At 44.0% G+C, this 21,709-nt stretch overlaps 1 protein-coding gene across 5 annotated transcripts in view; it reads right to left on the reverse strand.

Moving 5' to 3' along the window:
- The window catches only part of SGCG (sarcoglycan gamma), a 289,481-nt gene that overhangs the window by 72,602 nt on the left and 195,170 nt on the right, over positions 1–21,709 (reverse strand). For all 5 annotated transcript variants that reach the window (XM_090028939.1, XM_090028908.1, XM_090028918.1 and 2 more), the window contains one exon: positions 4,352–4,424. In XM_090028939.1, the coding sequence (XP_089885065.1) occupies positions 4,352–4,424 (73 nt within the window). The remainder of the gene's footprint in view (positions 1–4,351; positions 4,425–21,709) is intronic.

The following is a 21,709-nucleotide window of genomic DNA, read 5'->3' on the forward strand; positions in this document are numbered from 1 at the left end:
ATTGCAGATTGGCTGAAGGGTTGTACTCAGAGGGTGGTGGTGGATGGGTAATATTCGACCTGGGGGGAAGAGGGCAGCGGAGTCCCCCTGGGCTCGGTTCTCGGGCCCGTGATCTTCAATTTCTTTATCAGTGATTTGGATGATGGGGTGAAAAGCAACCTATTTAAATTTGCTGATGATACCAAAATTTGGGGTGAGGTGAGCACGCTAGTAGGGAGGGAAAGACTGCAGCAAGATCTGGATAGGTTACAGGGGTGGGCTAACAAAAACAGGATGAGCTTCAACACTGACAAGTGCAGGGTGCTGCACTTGGGCAGTAGTAACCAGCAGCAGACTTATAAGATGGAAAACTCCCTTCTGGAGAGCACAGAGGCAGAAAGGGATCTTGGAGTCATTATGGACTCCAAGATGAACATGGGCCGACAATGTGAGGTCACGGCTGACAGGGCTAACCGGACCTTGTCGTGCATCCACAGATGCATCTCAAGTAGGGCCAAGAAGGATGATCCTCCCCCTCTATGCAACACTGGTCAGGCCACAGCTGGAGTACTGTGTCCAGTTCTGTGCGCCCCACTTCAGGAGAGATGTGGACAACATTGAGAGGATCCAGAGGAGGGCCACCCGCATGATCCGGGGACAGCAGGGCAGACCCTACAGTGACAGACTGCAGGACCTGAACCTGTTCAGCCTTCACAAAAGAAGGCTGGGGGGGGACCTGGTGTCTGTCTATAAACTCACTAGGGGGGACCAGAAAGGTTTGGAAGAGACTTTGTTTCCCCTAGCGCCCCCTGGCATAACAAGGAATAACAGCTAGAAGTTGTTGGAGAGTAGGTTTAGATTAGACATTCGTAAGAACTACTTCACAGTTGGGGGGGCTAGGATCTGGAACCAACTTCCAAGGGAAGTGGTGCTAGCTCGTACCCTGGGGGTCTTTAAGAAGAGGCTTGACGCCTGCCTGCCTGGAGTCATTTGAGCCCAGTTTTTCTCCTGCCCAGGCAGGGGGTCAGACTTGAAGATCTACTACGTCCCTTCCGACCCTACTTCTATGATTCTATGATTCAAGAAAATGTGCTTACAATTACTGACTCAGTATTTTCCCCATATTCAAAGCAAGGTATAAATTAAAGAATGAAAGATATTAGCAGGCAGACAGATATACAGGCAGTGATATTTTCTTGAACTTCACCTTTTTAAAATTAATAAAGCATACTTTTGGCTTAGAAACCTATCTAGCTGAAGTACAAAACTACAAACATAGCTGGGATGATCTAGTTGGGGATGGTCCTGCTTTGAGCAGCAGGTTGGACTAGCTGGCCTCCTGTGGTCCCTTCCATCACTAATTTTCTATGATTCTATGAAACAAGGAGAGGCCATTACAAGACTGCAATTCACTTTAATGGGATCTGCAGTCATCATAGGGAGGTGGTATTGGATCCCATTTTTGGACATGACAAGTTCCTGTAGGAAGAAGGAGATAGACCTGAATAACTATTTGTGGTCACATGTTCTTTGAAGAAATAAGAGGGAAATGGATCTTTCTAGTAGCAGAAAATTTTAAGTACTGGGCTAATTAAGAAAAAGTATTTGGCTCCTCTTTAACAATTTAAAGCCTATCCTGTACTACTTAGATGTACTTGCACTATTTACACAAAAATAAGGGACAAAATTAATAGAATTCCATTCTTAATTTTTTTATTTTACTATAGTATATTGTTTCATTTTGTTTATTTTTATGTACCATCAAATACTATGTATTGTTTATTGTTTCATTTTGTTTATGAAAAGTAGCAGCACCGCAGTCTTCCTGGTGCTTGGCATGGACTGTGCCAACTGGCAACCGTCAGCCACAGTCTGCAGCAGCAGCTTGCTGAAATCCTGTGTGCAGACTGGGGGCCCACACCCCCTGGGAAGAGCTGGGGAAATGATCAGAGAGCTGGGGAATCGAACTGGAAGCTAGATATCCATATTAGAGCCGTCCTTCCCCCTTTTCCTTCTCCCTCTCCTTCATTTCTGCTTAGCTGCAAGCAAGACCGGCTTCAAAATGTGAAACATTTAAAAATTTTGAAACTTTTTGAATGCCCTCATTTTGTTTCAAAGCTGTTTCAAAGCCTTTCATTTCACTTCAGTTTTGCTGTTTTGAGCTTGAAATGTGCCAAAACAGATTTGAAACAAAACACCCGTTGACATTTCACACAGCCATACTATCAATCTGTCAGTTAAAATGATTCTAATTCCCTAGTTTTAAACCCCAGTGTTTTTAATGCTCATGAATTCCTTTCTCCTCAAAACACAGAATCCTAGCAAGTCAGAAATTTGCAACATATTCCCAAGCACATACAAGGTTCATGAATTTGCAGTTTCAGATACTGGCAAAGATCCATACCAGTTCAGTACTCTATGTTGGAAGAAATGTGGTCTGAAAATTGGGACTTGCTGTATGAAACATAGTGTGCTGGACTCTAAGGGCATGTCCAGATGAGCGGAAATGTGTGCGTTTTCCTGTGGAAAAGTAGCAGTGGCACAAGGTGTGCCACTGCTACTTGTCCATGTGAATGCCCATGCCATGAATGCTCTGGTGCATGGCAGGTTACCCTGTGTGATGTAGAGGAGCCAGGGCCAGCACACTTGCTGGCCCCAGCAGCCTTACCTGCAGTTGTGGTGGCCTCCAGGAGCTACAGCCACTGCACTTCTGCAGGACGAAGCCTAGCTGCAGCCAGAGCATGGTTTTGGGCGGTGTGCACTGTAGCCACATGTGCCGCCCCATTTTTTTCCAGCATTGTTTTTTTTTTTACCCTGGGATCTCCTCCCTGTTGCAAAGCAGCAGTAGTATAAGTTGCATAGAGAATTACTGCATGTGCACGAGTATGCCTGCATGGCTGGTTTATCTGTGATGATGCCACATACCACATGTCCACCCTCATCTAGCTGCATTCTAATATTCTTCAGTTTACAAGCGCAGGAATAAGTCTTTTTATTTTTCTTACTATAAATGACAATTATCAATTAAAATGATAAAGAAATAAAGAGAAGCAGAACCCAAATTTAGGTTTCCATCCCTCAGCAGTCCCAGAAATTTAGGAAGTGAGAAAAAGAAACTCCATGAAAGTTGAATCTTTATTACATTTTCTGAACCCTCAAAAATAGTAATCTGAGATAAAGAAGGGGCACCAGGAGAAAAACCATGGTAAAGAAAGTCCATCCAGGAAGCAGCAGGCTGGTAATACATGGGAATGTGGGCCATGGTAGTGAGGAAGTGCTCCTTCTCTTTCTTTCTGAACTGGCGCACAACGTTTTATAAAATAAAACACAAGACTATCTGGGATCAAAAGTTCACTCAATTTTCTCCTCACCACAACCTACACATGGGAATTATTTTGTATGTAAAATACCTCAATGTTTATGGGTGACTGCTGCCTCCCAAGTCTGGGGTGGGGCACCAGACTGCCAACAGTGGGGAGGTCCGCCAGCAGTTGATCGTGGACCAGAGGGGGTGGGTCTTCCAGCGGCCAATTGCTGAGCTCAGAATCACCAGTGGTGAAACCGGCAAACCAGATATGCACTTCTGCCTACACTTCTGGTTTTGCAGCTGGTGCTGCCAGGGGATGCACGGCCAATCTCAGGGGGTGCACATGCAGCCCCTACACATTGCCAATGTCAACATGGCACAGCACTGTGTATAAATATTGTCCTGGGATTAGACAGTTCTGGAGAATAAAGGTAGAGATCTGACTTGCAATAATGTTCTCACGAAAGAGCGCTCCTTACTGTTACAAAGATTGATTTTTTTATATTTAAGAAGCCAATCATTTTTTCTTTAGATTGTCTGCCTTAACCAAGAACTAATATGTAACTTTTAAATGTGCATGTTTGCAGAGGATTGCTATTAGTTTGTGCTAGATACCACTGTGGAGGCCACTAATTACCGCTGATGATATTTGTTTAAAACCGTTTCCACTTACAGTGTTATTTTTCTTAAATTATAGTGAGGTGATACATTAGATAAACATCTTTAGCACACTGCATCAAGATGTTCCAAACGAGTCAAATAGAAATTTAGAGGAGGAAAATGAAAGCTTTCAACCCTACGTTACAGGACCAAGTATTTATTATGAAAAAGACATCAATCTCATAACTTCATACACAAATCCTCAAAATCACAGAACAGCATATAATTTTATTACCGACATAATAATTCATAAACTGGTAACATAAAATATTAGGAAAAGAGAATATTGCCAGCTATTACATAATGTTGAGACTCTTTAATTTATATTTACTCAAAAGTGTGCATATCTCTAGGAAATGCTATTCTGCTTATCAGACAGATTTATTTTATTGCAGGAATACTTACCTAAGCTGTTTAAAAGCCTCAGCTCTGACAAGTGGTGTCTCGACAGAATGTTCAAAAAGAGCTCCTTCTGTCCCTGAAAGACAAGATAACATATTCAAGAAAATTATAGTACTGTTTTGTATGCCATTTTAGTATCATAAAGTAAGCTTCTATGCACTTATAAAAAAAAAAGACATTTTAGCAAGATACTCCTTACTTATTTTGAATAGGCTGATACCCAAAATCAAAATGAACAGCCTAAGTGTAAATCTCTAAAACGAATAAAAAATCTTCTTGACATATGCAAATTAGTGAATAATGTGAAGCAGAAATGATCTGTTCATGTTAAAACACACTAGGTAAGTAGGATTTTAACACTGAAGTTTCCATTAGAATTGATATCAGTCATACAACTAAAATCCCACAATTTTTTTGAAAATCTCATATAGCTCTGCTTTAGGTAATGCAGCTTATTGTATGGTAATCTGTATGTAAGGTCACTAACTATATAGATTCCCTTTCTCGTCTGGTAAAATTGATGAGTAAATAATGGTGTTTAAGCGTTAGGAATGAAGGTAGGAAAGTACCATGTTCACCATCAAACACTAGAGATAGATATTTATGAAAGATTTTGAATATTATTCATAAAAGTAACATGAGTTCAATTTAAAAAATCCCTGAATATTTATTTAATATTTCTGCTTTACTGTTAACACAAACAACATAACAATAATCAATAAACAATAAACAATAAAAACAATAATCAATCTAGAAACGCAAAGATCTAGAAGTCTTGGTTCAGAAATGATAACTTTTATTAGACAAACTAAGAAATCCCCCCAAAATTCTCTTTTTCTGCAAGCTTTCTGCAAAAGTCCCCATAGGTAGGAAATAAATTATTAGATTTCCTTTCTAATTTAATCTCTTTTGATATCATATTTAAAGGTTTTATAAGACCATCCTGGAAAAATCAAATAATATTTATCTGGTACAATAAGAAACCTTGAACTATTACTCAATGTTATATTGCATAAAAAATGGAATACACAACTATTAAGGAATATTAAATCTACTCCAAATATAAACTAAGCTTCTCTACTAGTCTAAACAATTCATTTAAAAACCTGTATAATATTTATATTTCCTGCACATTCTGTACACAAAAACCCTGTAACAACTACTGAATCAAACAGCTTACGTCTTAAACTATTATCAGGTTCATCCAGGCTAATATGGTTAGGACATATTTAGCTATGCAACCATTAATGAAGTGAGCACTCCTGTATACCAGAATAAAATTGGGTCAACATAGTGTTGGTTACTAACTGTAATGCAAATTCAGGACTTAATCTGGGCCCAAAATATATTTAGAGTGACAGCCTTCAGGACTGCCATAGCCTATTTCAGGTTCATGGCTGCTGATGCATGAATTTATCCTGAGGGCCTCTGTAGATAAATACTGCACTGCATTATGACCCAATCACCAATTCCCTTCCCAAGGGCAAAATCCAAAACTCTGATTTCTTAAATACGTCTTTGAATTTATTGCTCCCCTTTTATATGCTATGGCCACGTCTAGACATGCAGGGGCATGTGGTTTCTGGTGTTGCAAACCTCTGTAGCATTGCAAACCACATGCAGTGTATGTTAAAACATGCTCCATGCTGCAAATTTGCAGTGTGGGGTCAAAATTTGCTACTGGGATTTCCTGATAGAAACCCTGTCTCCCCACCCCCACAAATGGAACAAAAGGTGGTGCAATACATAGAGGCCAGGCCTCCATGCTGTCTGACCTGTGCTCCTGCTACTCCAGGTGACTAGATAAGACTGTTACAGCCAGCATGAGTGTTGGTGCCAGCCCCCCAGCTCTCCCTGGCTGAAGAGCTTGGGAGCGGCTGGGCAAGGCAGTTTGCCCATTACAGGACAATTTGTGCCTCAACAAAGTGCACGTGTAGGGGTGTGTGCTACAGCAATCTGTGCCACTGCAAGTGCACGCCCCTGCATATCTGGACGTGGCCTATATACTTTTTAACCTTTTTACTCCTTATTGCTATATTACTTGCTGTCTTTTCAATCTGCTCCTTCACTTCAAGTCTACCTTATTTTAAGTTATAATATTAATGATGATGATAACATTAGAAATGTGCAACTTTTAGATGTAAATTACCATAATTTTTTTTGCTTCATAACATTAAAAAGACACAGAACTTGCAAAGCAAAATATAAATCAGAACATCTAATGGTCCAGTGGGACAGGTTTACCACATAGTTAGCTTGTGGAATAATAGTACAGGTACTCGCCTGTGGGCACATCTACATGTCACCCTACAGCAACATAGCAACATGCTACATTTCTCTACAGCATGCTTTGAGGACATAGCAATCACATGTGTCTACAGGTGATCGCCAGCTACATCACCATAGTGGCATGCTCCCTGGGTATAATGTGCTGCTACGGTGACATAGTGGTGAAATCTAACCATGTGCCATGTGTATGGCACAGAAGTACTAAAGCATGGTGCCATAGCAATGTCACAGTATGGCGATGGGTAGACACTCCCTGTGAGGTGTAAGGTGTGAATTTGATTCCCATTGGGTTAAAGAGGGCACTAAACCTAGTCCTGACACTTCCTTAGGAAGTGCTTAAACAATAGGCTGTTATATCAAAGGTGGATGATATCACCACCTCCTTCTCTAGAAATTCTTTAAAGAGAACAGAGAACTGCACTCATGTCTTTTAAAAGGATGGATCCAAGCTTCTCAGAAAACAGTCATTAATGCTGGGTGTTCCCTGTTGGCTAATTCTAGATGGATCCTTGCTTTGTTTTATGACTGCATTATGAGGTGCTTAATTATGCCATGCATTGTACAAGACTCCTAGGTGCCTAACTCAGGATTCTGGATATCATTCTGGAGGCCAAGTGCCTAGAAGTTGAATGCTGCAGTATTTAACTTGTATATTTACCCTTTATTGGATCTAGACATATGTCTCTCATTACTCCATCTGAGTGGTTTTGTTGAGTGTGAGAGAGCATTGGCACAAATATACAGAAATTTAGGCCAACCCTAAGGGTTATTTTGAACTCAGGAACAGTAAGTTGTGACATAGTTGGCAGCAGATTGAAGCTCAAAGTTCAGCAGAGCTGCTGGAGTCATGCTGGATTGCTGCTGACATTTGAATGTACTGGTTTTGAGTGTTGACAGGTGGTGGGTATGGGCTTGATGCTGGCCCTAAGGTCAGTCCTAGCCATTATTGTAGACATAGCCTGTATGGATTAATATAGATTAATGCATGTATTAATGTGTTGTGCCTGTATTGTGCCATGCTGGCAGCGCACGGTTATTTTTAGCTGCTATGTCACTGTAGCAATGAACTATACCGAGGGAGTGTGTTGCTACAGCAACATAGTGGCAGTGTCACAGTTTTTGTCTGCAGACGCTAGGTCGCCATAGTGCATTGCTACAGTGATGCAGTGTCGCATGTAGACATGCCCACTGAGAAGTATAAAATGCATGAAATCTACATAAATCTCTTAAGACTTCTTCATAAATTTTAAGTCTTTCTCCTTTCAAAATAATACCATTTTTTCTTAAACATAAACAATCACTTTACTTTCTCTTTCTATTATTATTGTTCTGGTAGTGCCACATGGTGGCACTGATTCATGGAGTCTCCCAAATAGAACTGGTTAACAATTTTGCAGTCAAAATAAATGCATCAGAAATGCTGTCTCAATGGAATTGAGACATTCTGCAGAATGTGGACTTTATTCAAAACTTTCAACTCTAAATTTACTTGATAAGCAAAGCTTTTCCTTTGATTTTGAGAAAGTTCCTTCATGTCTTATTCATCTTTTGCAGGTTGATTTTGGTGCAAGTGCAAGTCTTTCTTGTGATAACAGAAAACAGTCTTGTAAATGGTTCTTTTGGCAATTTAAAAGGATGGGTCTGATATGGATCAGTCATCAGCCTATGCGTTTTCTATCTCAGCAAAATTTCACTGTTATGGTTTTGTTGTGTGTTTGTAGTGCTGTTATGATGAAGTGGATGCTCATCCATTGATATATGAATGACGATTTAGCTGGCCAGTGTTCACAAGTTGCTTCCAAGTCCATGATTTATCATGAGGAAATTGATCTTGACAGATTCTCCCTGATGTAGTCCTGGAAAGACTTTAGCAGAGTATTTAGTTGTAACAAGCTTTCAACTTCATGCCTGCTGAAATGCTTAATTTCTTTTATCTATGGTGGTCACTGTGCTGGTTTCTGACATTTCATTCAGGTCCCAGAAATCTGATTTATACTCAAAAAGCATGATATTTGAGTTGAAAAGACTGATTCCTATTTTGCTCCCAGGGCAGCTGGTAACGATAGGTACTTGATAGTTCTTGTATTCTATAGAGATACCTGGGAAAAGACCCTTTTGTGTAGGCATCTCCTGTATTGCTTTTACTTTTGGGGGTCTCTTCCTAATCCTATGGAAGTCAGTAAGTGTTTTATGCTGTGAGGGTTCAGCCGGGAAGTAGGTGGCCAGGCCTGTGGTAGGCCACTAGGAGAAACTAAAGGGTCAGCTGGGTGGGAGCACAGATTACTGGAGCATCAGGTCAGGGTCCAGGTCAGAGGGGGTGAGAATGCAGAAACCAAGTTTCAGGAGAGCTGACAGCCGAAATCCAAAATGTAGAACAGGAAGCAGGCTGAGATCAGGAAACAGGAGTCACAGAGCTAGTGTTAAATTTGAGGAGAAATGCAAAATCAGGATGAGGAAAAGCCAAAGCTGAGTCAGGAGACAGAGGATGTAGACAGAGCAGTGAACACAAGGCTTGCCAGGACAAACTAAGGTTGTGTCAAGGCATGCCTGCAGCCTGAGGCTGCAGGTTTGCTTAAAAGGGGTGAGTGTCATATTCAGCAGCTAATCTGGTTGCACATAACTGGGGCAGTCGCATTAGCCAGGCAGGCATGATAACCCAAGTACTTGGCCTGGCCAGGCATGCCTGATCAGAGGCCCTGACATATGCAGTGTTCCACAGCTAATCGCAATTTCATCGTGGTTCTTTCTGCTTTCTAGAAAGATGAGGTTATTGTGATAACTACCACAGCCTCATTATGTATCTACATTTATACAAAAGGACACTGCCAGCTATGATGCTGACCCCAGCAAGTCCTACTATGCCTTGTTAGCAGTGTTGATACTCTTCTGCTGCAGCTTTATTCCCAACCAGTATTCTTAACTATCTATATCTCCATGCAGGTGTTTAAAATACAGCAAAGCAGTTGTTTTTTACAAATTTAGTAGTATTTACCAACCTCTGGTTTTGCCATTAACTATTAAAAATACTTTTGCTTTGTCCAGTTCAGATAACATGTTACAGAAAGATGATCCTGGGCCCTGTTACATCATCTCTGGGCAGAGCCTGAAGTGGAAACTTATGGGAGAAATTTGGCTGGGGAGTGCTTGTCCCTTAGTCCTGGGGACAACCATCAGGCCTCAGTCTGGCACCAAAAGGGTTACACTGGGCTCTTGGTAGCCATGTGTGGCTGGAACTGGCTCCCGTTGGGCCCTGAGAATTCTGGTGAACATTGAGAGGGTCCCAACCTCATTTGGACATCCTCTGGAGAGAGAAAAGCGAGGGAGGTAAGTATCTCACACATCTACATAGAGTTGTGGAACCTGAGCTGGGAGCCTGAGAGGAAGCCAGACATGCATAACTCTAGTGGATGCACCCCCCAGGCCCTGCAGCAGACAGAGAGAAGCGCAATGCTTGGGAGCAGGTGAATGAAAGCCATGGTCAGTGAGTAACTGTGAAAACTATATAAAGGGGAGGTTGTGACAAGGGAGAAGGTTTAATTGAAAGACAGAGACTACTGGATGGGTGATCAGAGAAAAATAAAAGGGGTTTAAGTCATATGGGATCAAATTAGAAGAGTGAATTAATTAATATAGAAGAAAATTATGTTATTTGATGAAGGAACGTTGAGTCCTGCACCCTACATTGCTTAATGAATTGCAAGGTTATGGTGATTAATTAAGGAAGTGAGGGGCTGCCTTGCTTAATTGAGGAATCGAGGAATGGAAAGCCATGATTTGATTGATAAGGGGAAGGGTGGCAGACACTGATTATTGGCTGAACCAAGGCTGAACCTTTAATTGCTGGCAGAAAAATTTAAGATTGCAGTGCTTAAGCAAGGAATTGAGGAATTGCGGCAGCATGGCTTAATTGGTTAGTACTTAGTTAAGGAACTGAGAAGCTGTGGCAGCACTATTTAACTGATGACTAGAGAATGTGAGCTTGCTGAGCATAATTGATGAACTGAGGAGTGATGGGCCAAGATAGCATCAACAGTTTGACCAAGATGGGAAATCAGCGAGAGTGGGAGTGCTTGGATAACCCATAGGAAATGAGGAGACTGCTATGGGGAGGCCCTATGTATGTGGCAGAATAAATACCAGGGCCCTCCTACATAGAGCCTATCAAGTCAATTCCAACTAGATGGTGACAGAACAGGGTATAGGGGAACCTGGTATATCCATCCCAAGTTTTAACTGTTTTGTTAACTTCTGGTGACATCTGCCTCTCGATTGTTTCATTAACATCATAGTGTGGCGGGTGAAAGCAGTGTGAGGTAACGGTGAAGTTGAGGTGCACTGGGGAGCACCTGCCTACATAACATTTCCTCTGTTGTAGGCTTGCACTTGTGGGCTCTACTATTTGCTTTATTGCTCTGTTTTAAATCTTTATGTAATAAGTATTCTGGAAGGTACTGTACTTGCTGCAGCATTTTATTTGTTTCAGGCGTAGCATGTCTGGAAGATATTCTAGTCCTTTATTAACATCTTTTAACATTTTTGCTTCAGGGATGCCAATGTGCACTGTCTACATATTTGTTTTACTTCTTTATCTCCTGCTTGTCCAGGACAAACATCACTAAATTCATGCATGAATTCATTTGTTTAGCTGAAACCAGTGACTTCTGTGATGTCTACTTGATGTTTCTCATGTGCTTTTCTTTGATATTCTGCTTGTAATTTACACTACCCTAGTGAGATTATGATTGTGCTTTATAATTTGTCTCTGTCCTCTGGCTTAATGATGGGGAAGTATTCATAGCCTGGCAAATTCACTGATGCCCCACTGTCTGGCATTCAGGTGGCTGTTTGTGCTGACACTGCCTTGTCTTTGAATCTGCCCTTAGAAATTATGTGTTTTTGCAATTTTTTACTGCATTAATATCTTATACATGTCAAATCTTTTCTTCTTAGTCACTGCTTGATTCATCAATAGAATGAACTCATCCCTCTCCTCTTCCTGTTTACAAGCTTTTGTTTAATGAGTTAAAATTACTGCATACGATTAATACATTAATACATGGATGTTAGGGTCGGAAGGGACCTCAGTAGGTCATCGAGTCCGACTCCCTGCCTAGGGCAGGAAAGAGCACAGGGATCAGATTACCCCAGTTAGATGCTTGTCCAGTCTCCTCCTGAAGACCCCAAGGTAGGGGAGAGCACCACCTCCCTTGGAAGCCCATATGATTAGCATATGATAATAAATTAAGTGTACTTTCCATATATATATATATATATAACAATATATAACAATATATAACAATATCACCTTTAGTAGCTACTTGCTTGTCTTTATATTTTGATCACTTTTACTTTGTATTTGTGTGTTTGATTTTACACACATTCTTTTAATTTAATTTTCCATTTATTTGTATACTCTGCTGTATTTTTAGCACTTATCACTGTGTCTTGTCCACTTAGCTTCTGCATTTGGTTATCAACTTGTTTCCTAGTTATGCACATGTACAATTTCTTGGTAAACATAATGTGAGCTCTACATATTATCACTTGAGTCCCTATACCTTTTGCTTCTGTTGGCAATCTATCATCTAATCACAAGCCAGTCATTTTTGTGCTGGTTTCATTTGATTCTTGATTGCACTGATTAAGAAGACAGACCTGATACATGGAATAGTCTATGGACTGAAAACATTTTTGGAGCATGTCTGGGATTTTACAAGGGTTCTCTCAGTTTGAAGCATATTGTAGCCTTTGGTCATTATAGGTAATTATATACCTATTCTCTATAGTAGCATAAAGAACAGGTATAATAATATACCTGTTCTTTCATTTTTCCATTTAACCCAGCACTGTTGTTATTTTGCAGTTTACTTACTGTGATCTGAAGAAAGTTAAATTACTAAACATTTCTTCTCCCAGGGCCAACTGCTTGGGGACAAGAATCTAGTCTTCCATCGTAACTATTATTTTTTTCATGTCATAGTAGGGTTGGAGCATTGTTGTAGCCCACAGGGTCTGGGAAATAGGAGAGGCAACCTATTTTTTCATGATATCTTTTATAGGACCAACTGTATAGTAGGGAGTGATCGCTGAACCATAGGGAAGTAGAGTTTCTACAATTTCTTTCTGTAGCCTGTTCCCATGCTTGACAGACAAGCTTTTGGGATGTTGGCATTTTTTGCCCAAACACTTGTTTAACATTTCCCTCCACTATACAGTTGGTCCAATAAAAGATATCACAAAAATACCCTTGCCTTTCATATATTATTTTTTATGCTCCTTCTCTCCCCTTCATAATATTCTTAGTTTCTAATTTTACATACTTACAGAAGCTGAGTTAGTTCTGACACCACGTTCAGCATACGAGTATAAAGGAGTAAAGGTAAAATAGTGCAGGAAGACTTTATTCCATTGTCTACATACATTTTTTTTCATCAAGCACTTTCTGCAACTAGTTTGCTAAATTCCTACACATATTTATTAGGGCTGTGTGAAGCTTTGGTCCCCAGTTCAATTTGGTGGAGATTCGGCCCAATTCGGTGGCTGAATCTCCAAATTAGAATCGAACCAGAGGACACTTTAATATCTCTGAATCAAATCAGAACCCTCTGAATTGATTTGGAGAGATTAGGAAAGGTTTGGCGATTTGGACATAGACACAGGTTTAAAAGTTTTTTTCTACATACCTCAAGGTACCAGGTGGCTCATAAATGCTGAGATGCAAGGGCGGATCAAGCATCACACAGAAGCACGAAGATCTCCCCAGCACACTCAGTAGCAGGCCTGTAAGTGGACCAGTAGCACTTCTGGTCCACTTCTAGGTCCGCTGGAGAGCGCACTGCCCTCCCCCCCTACATGCACCTCCCTGACTCTGCAACTGGTGCCTCCTGGGTCTGTGGGGGCACCTGGGGTCCCCCTGTGGCCAATTGTTGAGCTGGGATGAGGTGCAGGGGGCTCCCCGTGAGCTCCCAAGCAGACTTTTGGTTCACTTCTGGGTTCGCTGCCGAGCACACTGGGGGCCCCCTACACTCCTGTGGGACACTCCATCTGCCTTACCATCGCAGCATTCATGAGCCGTGCCTGGCACCTTGAGGTATGTAGAAAAAATGTTGAAAGCTGTGTCTATGTCTGAATTGCCAATTCTCTGAATCAGCATTGAATCTTTAGATTTGGATTCAGCTTAATTGAATCGGGAGCAGTGATCCAAATCAAATCACTGTCCCTGATTTGGGCTGAATCTGATTCAAATAGGGCCCATTTTGCACAACCCTAATATTTATACTATAGCACCTCTATTCAGAGGCTATTAGAACACAGAGTTCTAAGCCTGGAGGGCTACGATGGCTGGGAAGTGCTTTGTATTACTCAGTGACATTTTTTTTCCTCAGACTTAGATTACATAAATGTAAGTGAACTTCTTTGAACTTCAGTGTACAACAGTCCGTTAAACAATTTATTAGCAACTGTGTGCATATTTTGGCTAAAATTCCCAGGTGTTTTATGTGAACAAAGGCAGCTAAGATTTGTGAGAGGCTATAACTTTTTATCATGCATGTTACCTCTCATTCATTCCATCTAACATTTTAACATGCATTCAAAAAGTATCTCCTAGTTATCTAATTTTCTTATTTATTTGTACCCATTAATTTAATATCTTGTATCATTTCTCTGATACTTTCCTCATTTGTTTATATTACTGCGTCCTACTTATCTTGGACTGTAAAACAACTGTAATTGAAAAAGTAGGATCAAGACAGGGATTGCAAATAATTCTACTGGAACTGTTATGAATAGGGAAGGAGAGATAACTAAAGCAACCAGGCTACCTACCTACCTTTGTTTCAATCTTTGGCCCCTTTTCCCCTGAGGTCATTTCTTCTATTTATATCTAAAGGGAATGTAGAACAGTAACAACTATTTAAGCTACAATAGAACAGAAATGAGTAACTTTAGCTCCAAGAATGTACAACACTTTAATAATGGATAGGTGTCATTAACTCACTCTTTTCATTAATAAAGGTATTTTTGTGAGTTACATGTCCACTATATACAGAATTCATAACTAGATACACATCCCCACATAACTGGCCACAAGAGCTGACCCAACAAGAAGTTGCATGCAAGTTTAAATGTTATGCAGTTGCATACTTGTATTGTAATAGTGTTAATAAATATGCTCCAGAGGTTCTTTATCTTTTTTTGTTCAATGCCCATTATAAGTGCTGACACTAAAGGGAAGATGTCCATCTATACAAATGGATCTATAGACATAATATGAAGCAATTCTACCAAGAAATATTTTGGCTAAGAGTTTGCAATCTAGGATCTCATAATTCTGTTCCACTGGGGTAACTTTTCAGGAATAGAAAGCACAGGGGTACAAGGTCTATTCTGGGCCCTGCTGTCGGGAGAGCACTGTACTTACTGCGGTGCTAGATACATAGGTTTCTGTCATAAACAGCAAGGAAAGGTCCACATAAGTAAGCACAGGACCAAAAGTGAAGGCCTATTTCAGATGTTCAAATGTTTGCTGGGCCTTCCTGGACCAGTAGAACTAGACATTCTTCTGAAGTAGTATGGTGAGAGGACTTACTACCTGATCAAAGTTGGTGATGAATCCGTGGTACAAGATTGCAAACCCCAGGAGTCTTTGAAATTCTTTGACATTTTGGAGGGCTTTCCACTTGTGGATGGTTTGAACCTTCTGGGGTTCCATTTTCAGGCCTTCAGGGAATAAAATAACTCCAAGGAACTCTATAACTCTTTGTTTGAAAGTGAATTTCTCTAATTATGTGAAACGGCCATGTTGGCAGAGTTTTTCTAGCACTGGTCAGATGTGCTGATGGTTAGAGTTCTCTGAGAAGATCAGTATATCACCAAGGCAGGCAATTACAAACTAGCAGGTCTCTCAGCATGTCATTAAGGAAGTGTTGGAGAGTGACTAGGGTATCTGTGAACCTGAAGGTCATGACGAAGCACTTGAAGACTATATAGCAGGTTCTAAAAACAGTTTGTCACTCATCCTGAGCATGAATTCACACTAGGTTATAGGCTCCCCAAAGATCAAGTTTAGTCAGGCACTCTGTTTTGAGCCAATCAAGCAACTCTGAGATGAAGGGCAGAAGGTACTGATACTTGGTTCAGTGCCCAATAATCGATGCATAGGAAGAGACTCCTGTCCTTTTTAATCGTCAACACAAGGGCTCCATGAGTGAGGTGGGTCTGTGTATGAAGTCCTGGGCCATGTTCCCTTTTTTAAATTGTGGAGAGCAGCACATTCAGGTTCTGATATAATGTAAATCTGTCCCACTGGGATTTTCACTCACAGCTGCAGATTGATGGCGCAATCTTGATACAGAATGTCTACATTCTTCTTCTTAAAGACATCTGCCAATTCCTGATATTTTCCAGATAGCTAGATTTTGGATTCTGAAGATAGCATCTCCTGAGGGGTTGCAGCAAACAGGCCTTCAGTTTGGATTGTAAGGTGGTCTGTCCCCTAGGATTTCCCCAGTTTTTTTGGCAGTAATCTGAGTTCAAATCGGTCTCCTGGGTTTTTTATCTGATCAGTAGGTCATGGAGTGTGAGCCAAAGAAACCCCAGAATGAAGGGGTAGTGTGGGGACTGAATGCCCCCCAAGCATATAGTCTCCCTGTGCCCAAGGAGGTTCATTTGTAGAGTGATGGTCTTTCACTCCACAGGCCCTGAAACCAGGGGTGAGCTATCTTTGGTCTCTATTGTTTTGGATTTTCACAACTGCCTTTGCAGGGTTTGTAGACCTTGGACCACAGTTTTATCTATGAAATTGTGTGTAGCTCCAGAATCCAGCAGGGGAGTCAGCAAGGAAAATGAGGGACTCTGGCCTAGGACTCAGAGGTGGGCAGACAGCAATATTTGGGGGTTCTGTGGGCTGTGTTTACCAAAGACTTCATGAGTTGTGGATGCTCTGGAGACTGCATGACCCTTAGCTGATTCATTTCACCAGGCCTGAGATAACTTGTTTACCTTGAAGCCCTTTCTGGGAATGTGGGATGCACTCTTGTCGTGGAGCCCCACTATAGTGGCACAGCTCTAGCTGATGGTGGTGTTCCTGCTCTTCTGGTATAGGGCACTGGAGCCTTCTATCCACTGGCATCGGGTTAAGAGGGACAGTAACAGGGTGGCCCTTGGAAGGGTCAAGGCAACTTTCTTTTCCTTTCTGTATTCCCAGAGGCAGAGGTCAATTTGGGCAGCTAGATCCACAAATGCACTGAATTTTATTGTTGGCTCCACCCAAGTCAATTCATCCTTAATTTCCTCCTACAGACCCCAGCAGAAATAATAGAGTTGGGCTTCCGCCTCGGATCTTCCGGTCTCCCTCCTCTCTGTTCTGGTGTGGCTTTTGTGCCTGCCGGCGCCGCCGCACACCTGGGAGGGGTGAGTGAGTATCCCACCCCACACTCCTTGGCCGCCGGCAATTTATTGCCACCGCAGCTCCCGCTTCACTGGTCCCGGGGCTTATCGGGGCTGGTGCTCTCTCACACACCCCGCCCCTCAAGACGCCACCAGGCGTTCTTCCTATTTTTCCTCTTTTGGCTGTCTGCTCTGAACACTCTCCCCCTTCCTCTCCTTCATATCGGGATAAAAAGTCCGCCACCGTATTCGTCCTACCTGGTTTGTAGGTTACCGAAAAGCGATACGGCTGAAGGGCTAGAGCTCAACGCATTATGCGCGCATTATCAGTTTTGGTAGTATGTAACCACCTCAGTGGCGCGTGGTCCGTAATCAACTTGAACTCGTGGCCTAGAAGATAATACCAAAAATACTCCACCCCCCACCTAATCGCCAGACATTCCAGCTCTATAGTGGAGTACCTTGTCTCCGGGTCATTTAGTTTTCGGCTGGCATACGCGACAGGCCGCTCCACCCTGTCTACCTCTTGCGAAAGTACAGCCCCAAGAGCGGACGCTGACGCGTCGGTCTGTAAAGTAAACGGGATAGCAAAGTTGGGGGTATGTAGGACCACCTCCTGAGATAAGGCTCTTCTTACCTATTCAAAGGCTTTTTGTCGTTCCTGGGTCCATTCAATCATTCCCGACCGGTGACCTTTGGAGGTCTCCACCAAAGGTGCAGCAATTTCCGTGAACCGAGGAATAAAGTGTTGGTGATAGCTGGCCAAACCCAAGAATGCTCGCATCTGTTTTTTCGTTGTAGGAGCTTTGTAGTCTCTGATGGTTGCCACCTTGTCCTTCAGTGGCCGAACGCAGCCCTGTCCTACTAGAAAGCCTAAGTACTTGATTTCGCGCTTTCCCAGTGCGCATTTTCTCGGGTTGGCAGTCAGCCTGACTTGTCTCAGTTCTAGTAGCACAGCTCGCAGGGCCCGCAAATGTTGCTTCCAAGTGTCCGTGTAGATGATAATGTTGTTGATATAGGCCACTGCATACCTTTGGTGGGGTGCCAGGACCCAATCCATCAACCTCTGGAAGGTTGCGGCGGCTCCGTTAAGCCCAAAGGGCATCCGCTTAAATTTAAAGAGTCCCCACGGCGTGCCAAAAGCCATTTTGCTCTGATCCTCTTCCCAGAGCGGGATTTGCCAATATCCCTTAGACAAATCGAGGGTTGAAATGAATTTGGCTTGACCTATGCACTCCACCAACTCGTTCACGTGTGGCATCGGGAATGCATCAAACTGCGTCAATTCATTCAATCTTCTGAAGTCTATGCACAGTCTCAGGCTCCCATCTGGCTTTTCTACCAGTACTATTGGGCTACGCCATGGGCTCCGGGAGGGAGCTATGATTCCCTGTTTTAGCATCATTCTAATTTCCTTTTCCACTAACACGCGCTTATGATATGGGATCCGTTGCCAACGTTCCCGCACTATTTGCCCTTCCTTAGTAATGATCTGGTGCTTCACTCCCCTTGACTCTCCGGGACGTTCTGTAAAGACATTACGGAACTCATGAACTAACCCCCATCAACTGCCGTCTCTGGGACATCCCAAGATGTGTCCCTATGGGCACCTGTCCTACCCTGCGTGGGCTACTTGGGCTTTCCGTCACTGGCCCCCTTTCTTCCCCTGCACCTAGCCCAGGTGAGATCAGGAGTCCCTCAGGTTCCTGCCACTCTTTGAGCAGGTTAACATGAAATATCTGGCATTCTCGCTTGGCCCCGGGGCGCAGAATCTCGAAATCGACTGGCCCTACCTTTCTTACAACTGAGAAGGGCCCTTGCCACTGTGTTGAGAACTTGCTAGTGGCATCTGGTAACATTAGCAACACTTTTTGCCCTATCTTTAGTTCCTGGGTTTGTGCCCTACTATCGTAGCTCTCTTTCTGACGCACCTGCATCTGTCCTAGGTTAGTCAACGCGATATCTTGGGCTGCCTGCAGTCAGTCCCTCATTTCTTGAACATATTCCCTCATTCTTCCCCCATGCTCGGGCCCAGCCTCCCATTCTTCTCGTTTAACATTGAACAGGCTACGGGGCCGATGCCCAAACATTAACTCAAAGGGGGAGAAACCTAGAGAGGCTTGGGGGGCGTCCCTTACCGCGAACAACAAGGGTGGACTCATTAGACTCCACTTTCAGGGCTCCTCTTGTGTGCACCGCCTCAGCATCCCCTTTAGTGTCCCATTAAACTGCTCCACTAACCCATTGGTCTGCGGATGATATACAGTTGTCCGAAGGTGCTTAATCTGGAGTACTTTACAAAAGGCCTTTAGGACTGCGGACATAAGGTTGGACCCCTGGTCCATGACTATCTCCCGCGGGATCCCAAACATAGCCACCCAATGCATTAATGCATCTGCCACTTTATTGGTGGTCACCACCCTCAGAGGGATAGCGTCGGGGAACCTGGTGATGTAATCTATCAACACAAGAATGAATTGGTGCCTGGCTACGCTCTCAGGGAGTGGACCTACCACATCCAATGCTACGCGAGAGAAAGCCTCCCGTACCACTGGCATGGGCTGAAGCGGGGCCTTTTGGGGTCTGTGTGAGCTTACTTTTTGGCAGGCGTGACACGAGCGGCAATACTTATCTACATCCTCATAAATATGGGGCCAGAAACACCAGCGAGTCAGCCATGCTTCCGTTTTGTCCCTCCCCAGGTGCCCTCCGAGGGGGTGTTTATGGGCCAGCCATAATAGATGCTCCCGGAAGGTACGCGGGATTATTAACTGTGCCACCTCTTCTCCCTCACGCCTCCCCCGCTTCACCTGTAAAGTAATCCATTCCTTATTTCTATGCGCGGGGTGCGTTTGGTGTGACTCGGGGCTTACGTGGGAGGTATCTTCCAGAGCATCTATCTCCCAGAAGGCGCGCAGTTCTGGTTCTGTCCCCTGTTCCTTTCGGAACAGCTCCGTCAGGGTCATCTCACCAATCTGCAAGTCGTCGACCTCCCGACCTTCTTCCCCGACCAGGCCTCCTACTTTGCTCCGGCGCCTTCTCCCTGATGCAAGGATATCCAGGATCTCTGGCCAATCATGGCCCAGGATCATAGGGTACAGTATTCCTTCTTTTAACCTGACTGGGATTCTTCGCCGGGTTTCCCCTACCCGTACGGTCAGCACTCGTCGTTTGATGTAGCTTCTCTCCTTATGGAGGCACACCAGGTTGATGCCCTCGCATTGGGGGGCCTGTTCCCATCTAATGAGTGAGGGTCTAACCAGGGACTGGGTACACCCGGTGTCCACCACTGCCTGGATGGGAACTCCTTCCACCCACGCTTGTACCTTAGGCGAAGGTTGGATGTGGGCCTGATTATGGCTGCCCACCCCACAGTCCATTGCTTCCACCTCCGGCACAACTTCTGAGGCCTGGTGGTCATCCTGACGGTACCTCTAAGGGAACTCCCTCGCATCCCCTGCGGGCAGTTTCTTGTAAAATGCCCCTTCCTCCCGCACGTGAAACAGGTAGGACCTTGTCCTCCACCTTTCTTGTTCCCTTTACTTTCAACAGCTCGCCTAGACACAGGGTCCGCCCCTTTACGGCCACTCGTCCGGTGCCGATCTCCCTGGGTGCTCAGCTCACTGGAGCGCTTCTCGGGAGGAGATGGGGCAGTGGCACCTTACTCAGTTTTGGGTTTCCTCCTCAAGGTCATTAATGAACTGCTCCATCAGGACCTGATCTATTATCTGCTCTTTGGAGGCAATTTCTGGCCTGAGCCGTTTGCCCAGCAGGTCCGCTAGGGTTGCCACAAAACTCGGGGGGTCCTTACCTCAGCCGCCTTCCTCTCCCTAAAGGCCTGCCTGCACCTCTCTGGTGTGATATCTAGCTGGCGGAGTATCTCCCCCTTTACCTTCTCATAGTCCATCGCGTCACTCCTCAACATGGCCCTGTATGCTGCCTGTGCCTGTCCGATAAGCAGGGTGCCCAGCTGGCCTCCTCATTTCGCTTTTTCGACTCCTGCTGCTAAGGCCGCCCTCTCGAAAATTTCGAGGAAGGCCCCTGGGTCGTCCTCCGGTGTCATCTTCGGCATGCGCCACTCCGAGCTGCCCCTGTGTGCCCATGTTTGTTGTTGCATCAAGTGTTCCTGTAAGGTCGTCTGTCTCACGGACTGTTGTTGTTGCTGCTGAAGCAGCTGTACTACCATACTTAGTAACTGGTGCATAGGGTCTGCCATCTGTCCACCTGCCTGGTGCTCCATCGTGTCGATCCCGTGTGCTCAGGAGGCCATCGTCACCTTCCCGGCCAATGCACCAAAATGTGGACGCGTCTGGTTGTTCAGTGTCCGGTGGTCATTTGGTCGCTATTCTCCCTTTGATGTCACTCTCACTCTGGGGTTGCGCGCGTCAGAAAACCGCCTGCCAAGACTTGGATGTTCACCTGGTTCAGTGTTTCATTTTTCTGTGGCGTGCATGTCCAATAGTGAGACCGACTGTCCGCCCCGCTGCAGGGCCCTTGAAGGCTCCTTCCTCCCCTACACCCTCGCCCAGACCTCCAAATTAAGTCCTGGTCCCAGTCTCTCCCCTAAGGGGGGAAGACTATTCCAGCGATACACCAGGCAGAGCTAACGCTGGTAAGCCTCTCGACCGCCCTACCCGGTCACCCGGGTCTGGGTCTCGGTCCGTCTATTCAAGCCAAGTCCAC

The sequence above is a fragment of the Crocodylus siamensis genome, chromosome 1, assembly GCF_052110815.1.
Source record: "Crocodylus siamensis isolate JL-2025a chromosome 1, ASM5211081v1, whole genome shotgun sequence".
In the NCBI taxonomy this organism is placed as follows: domain Eukaryota; kingdom Metazoa; phylum Chordata; order Crocodylia; family Crocodylidae; genus Crocodylus; species Crocodylus siamensis.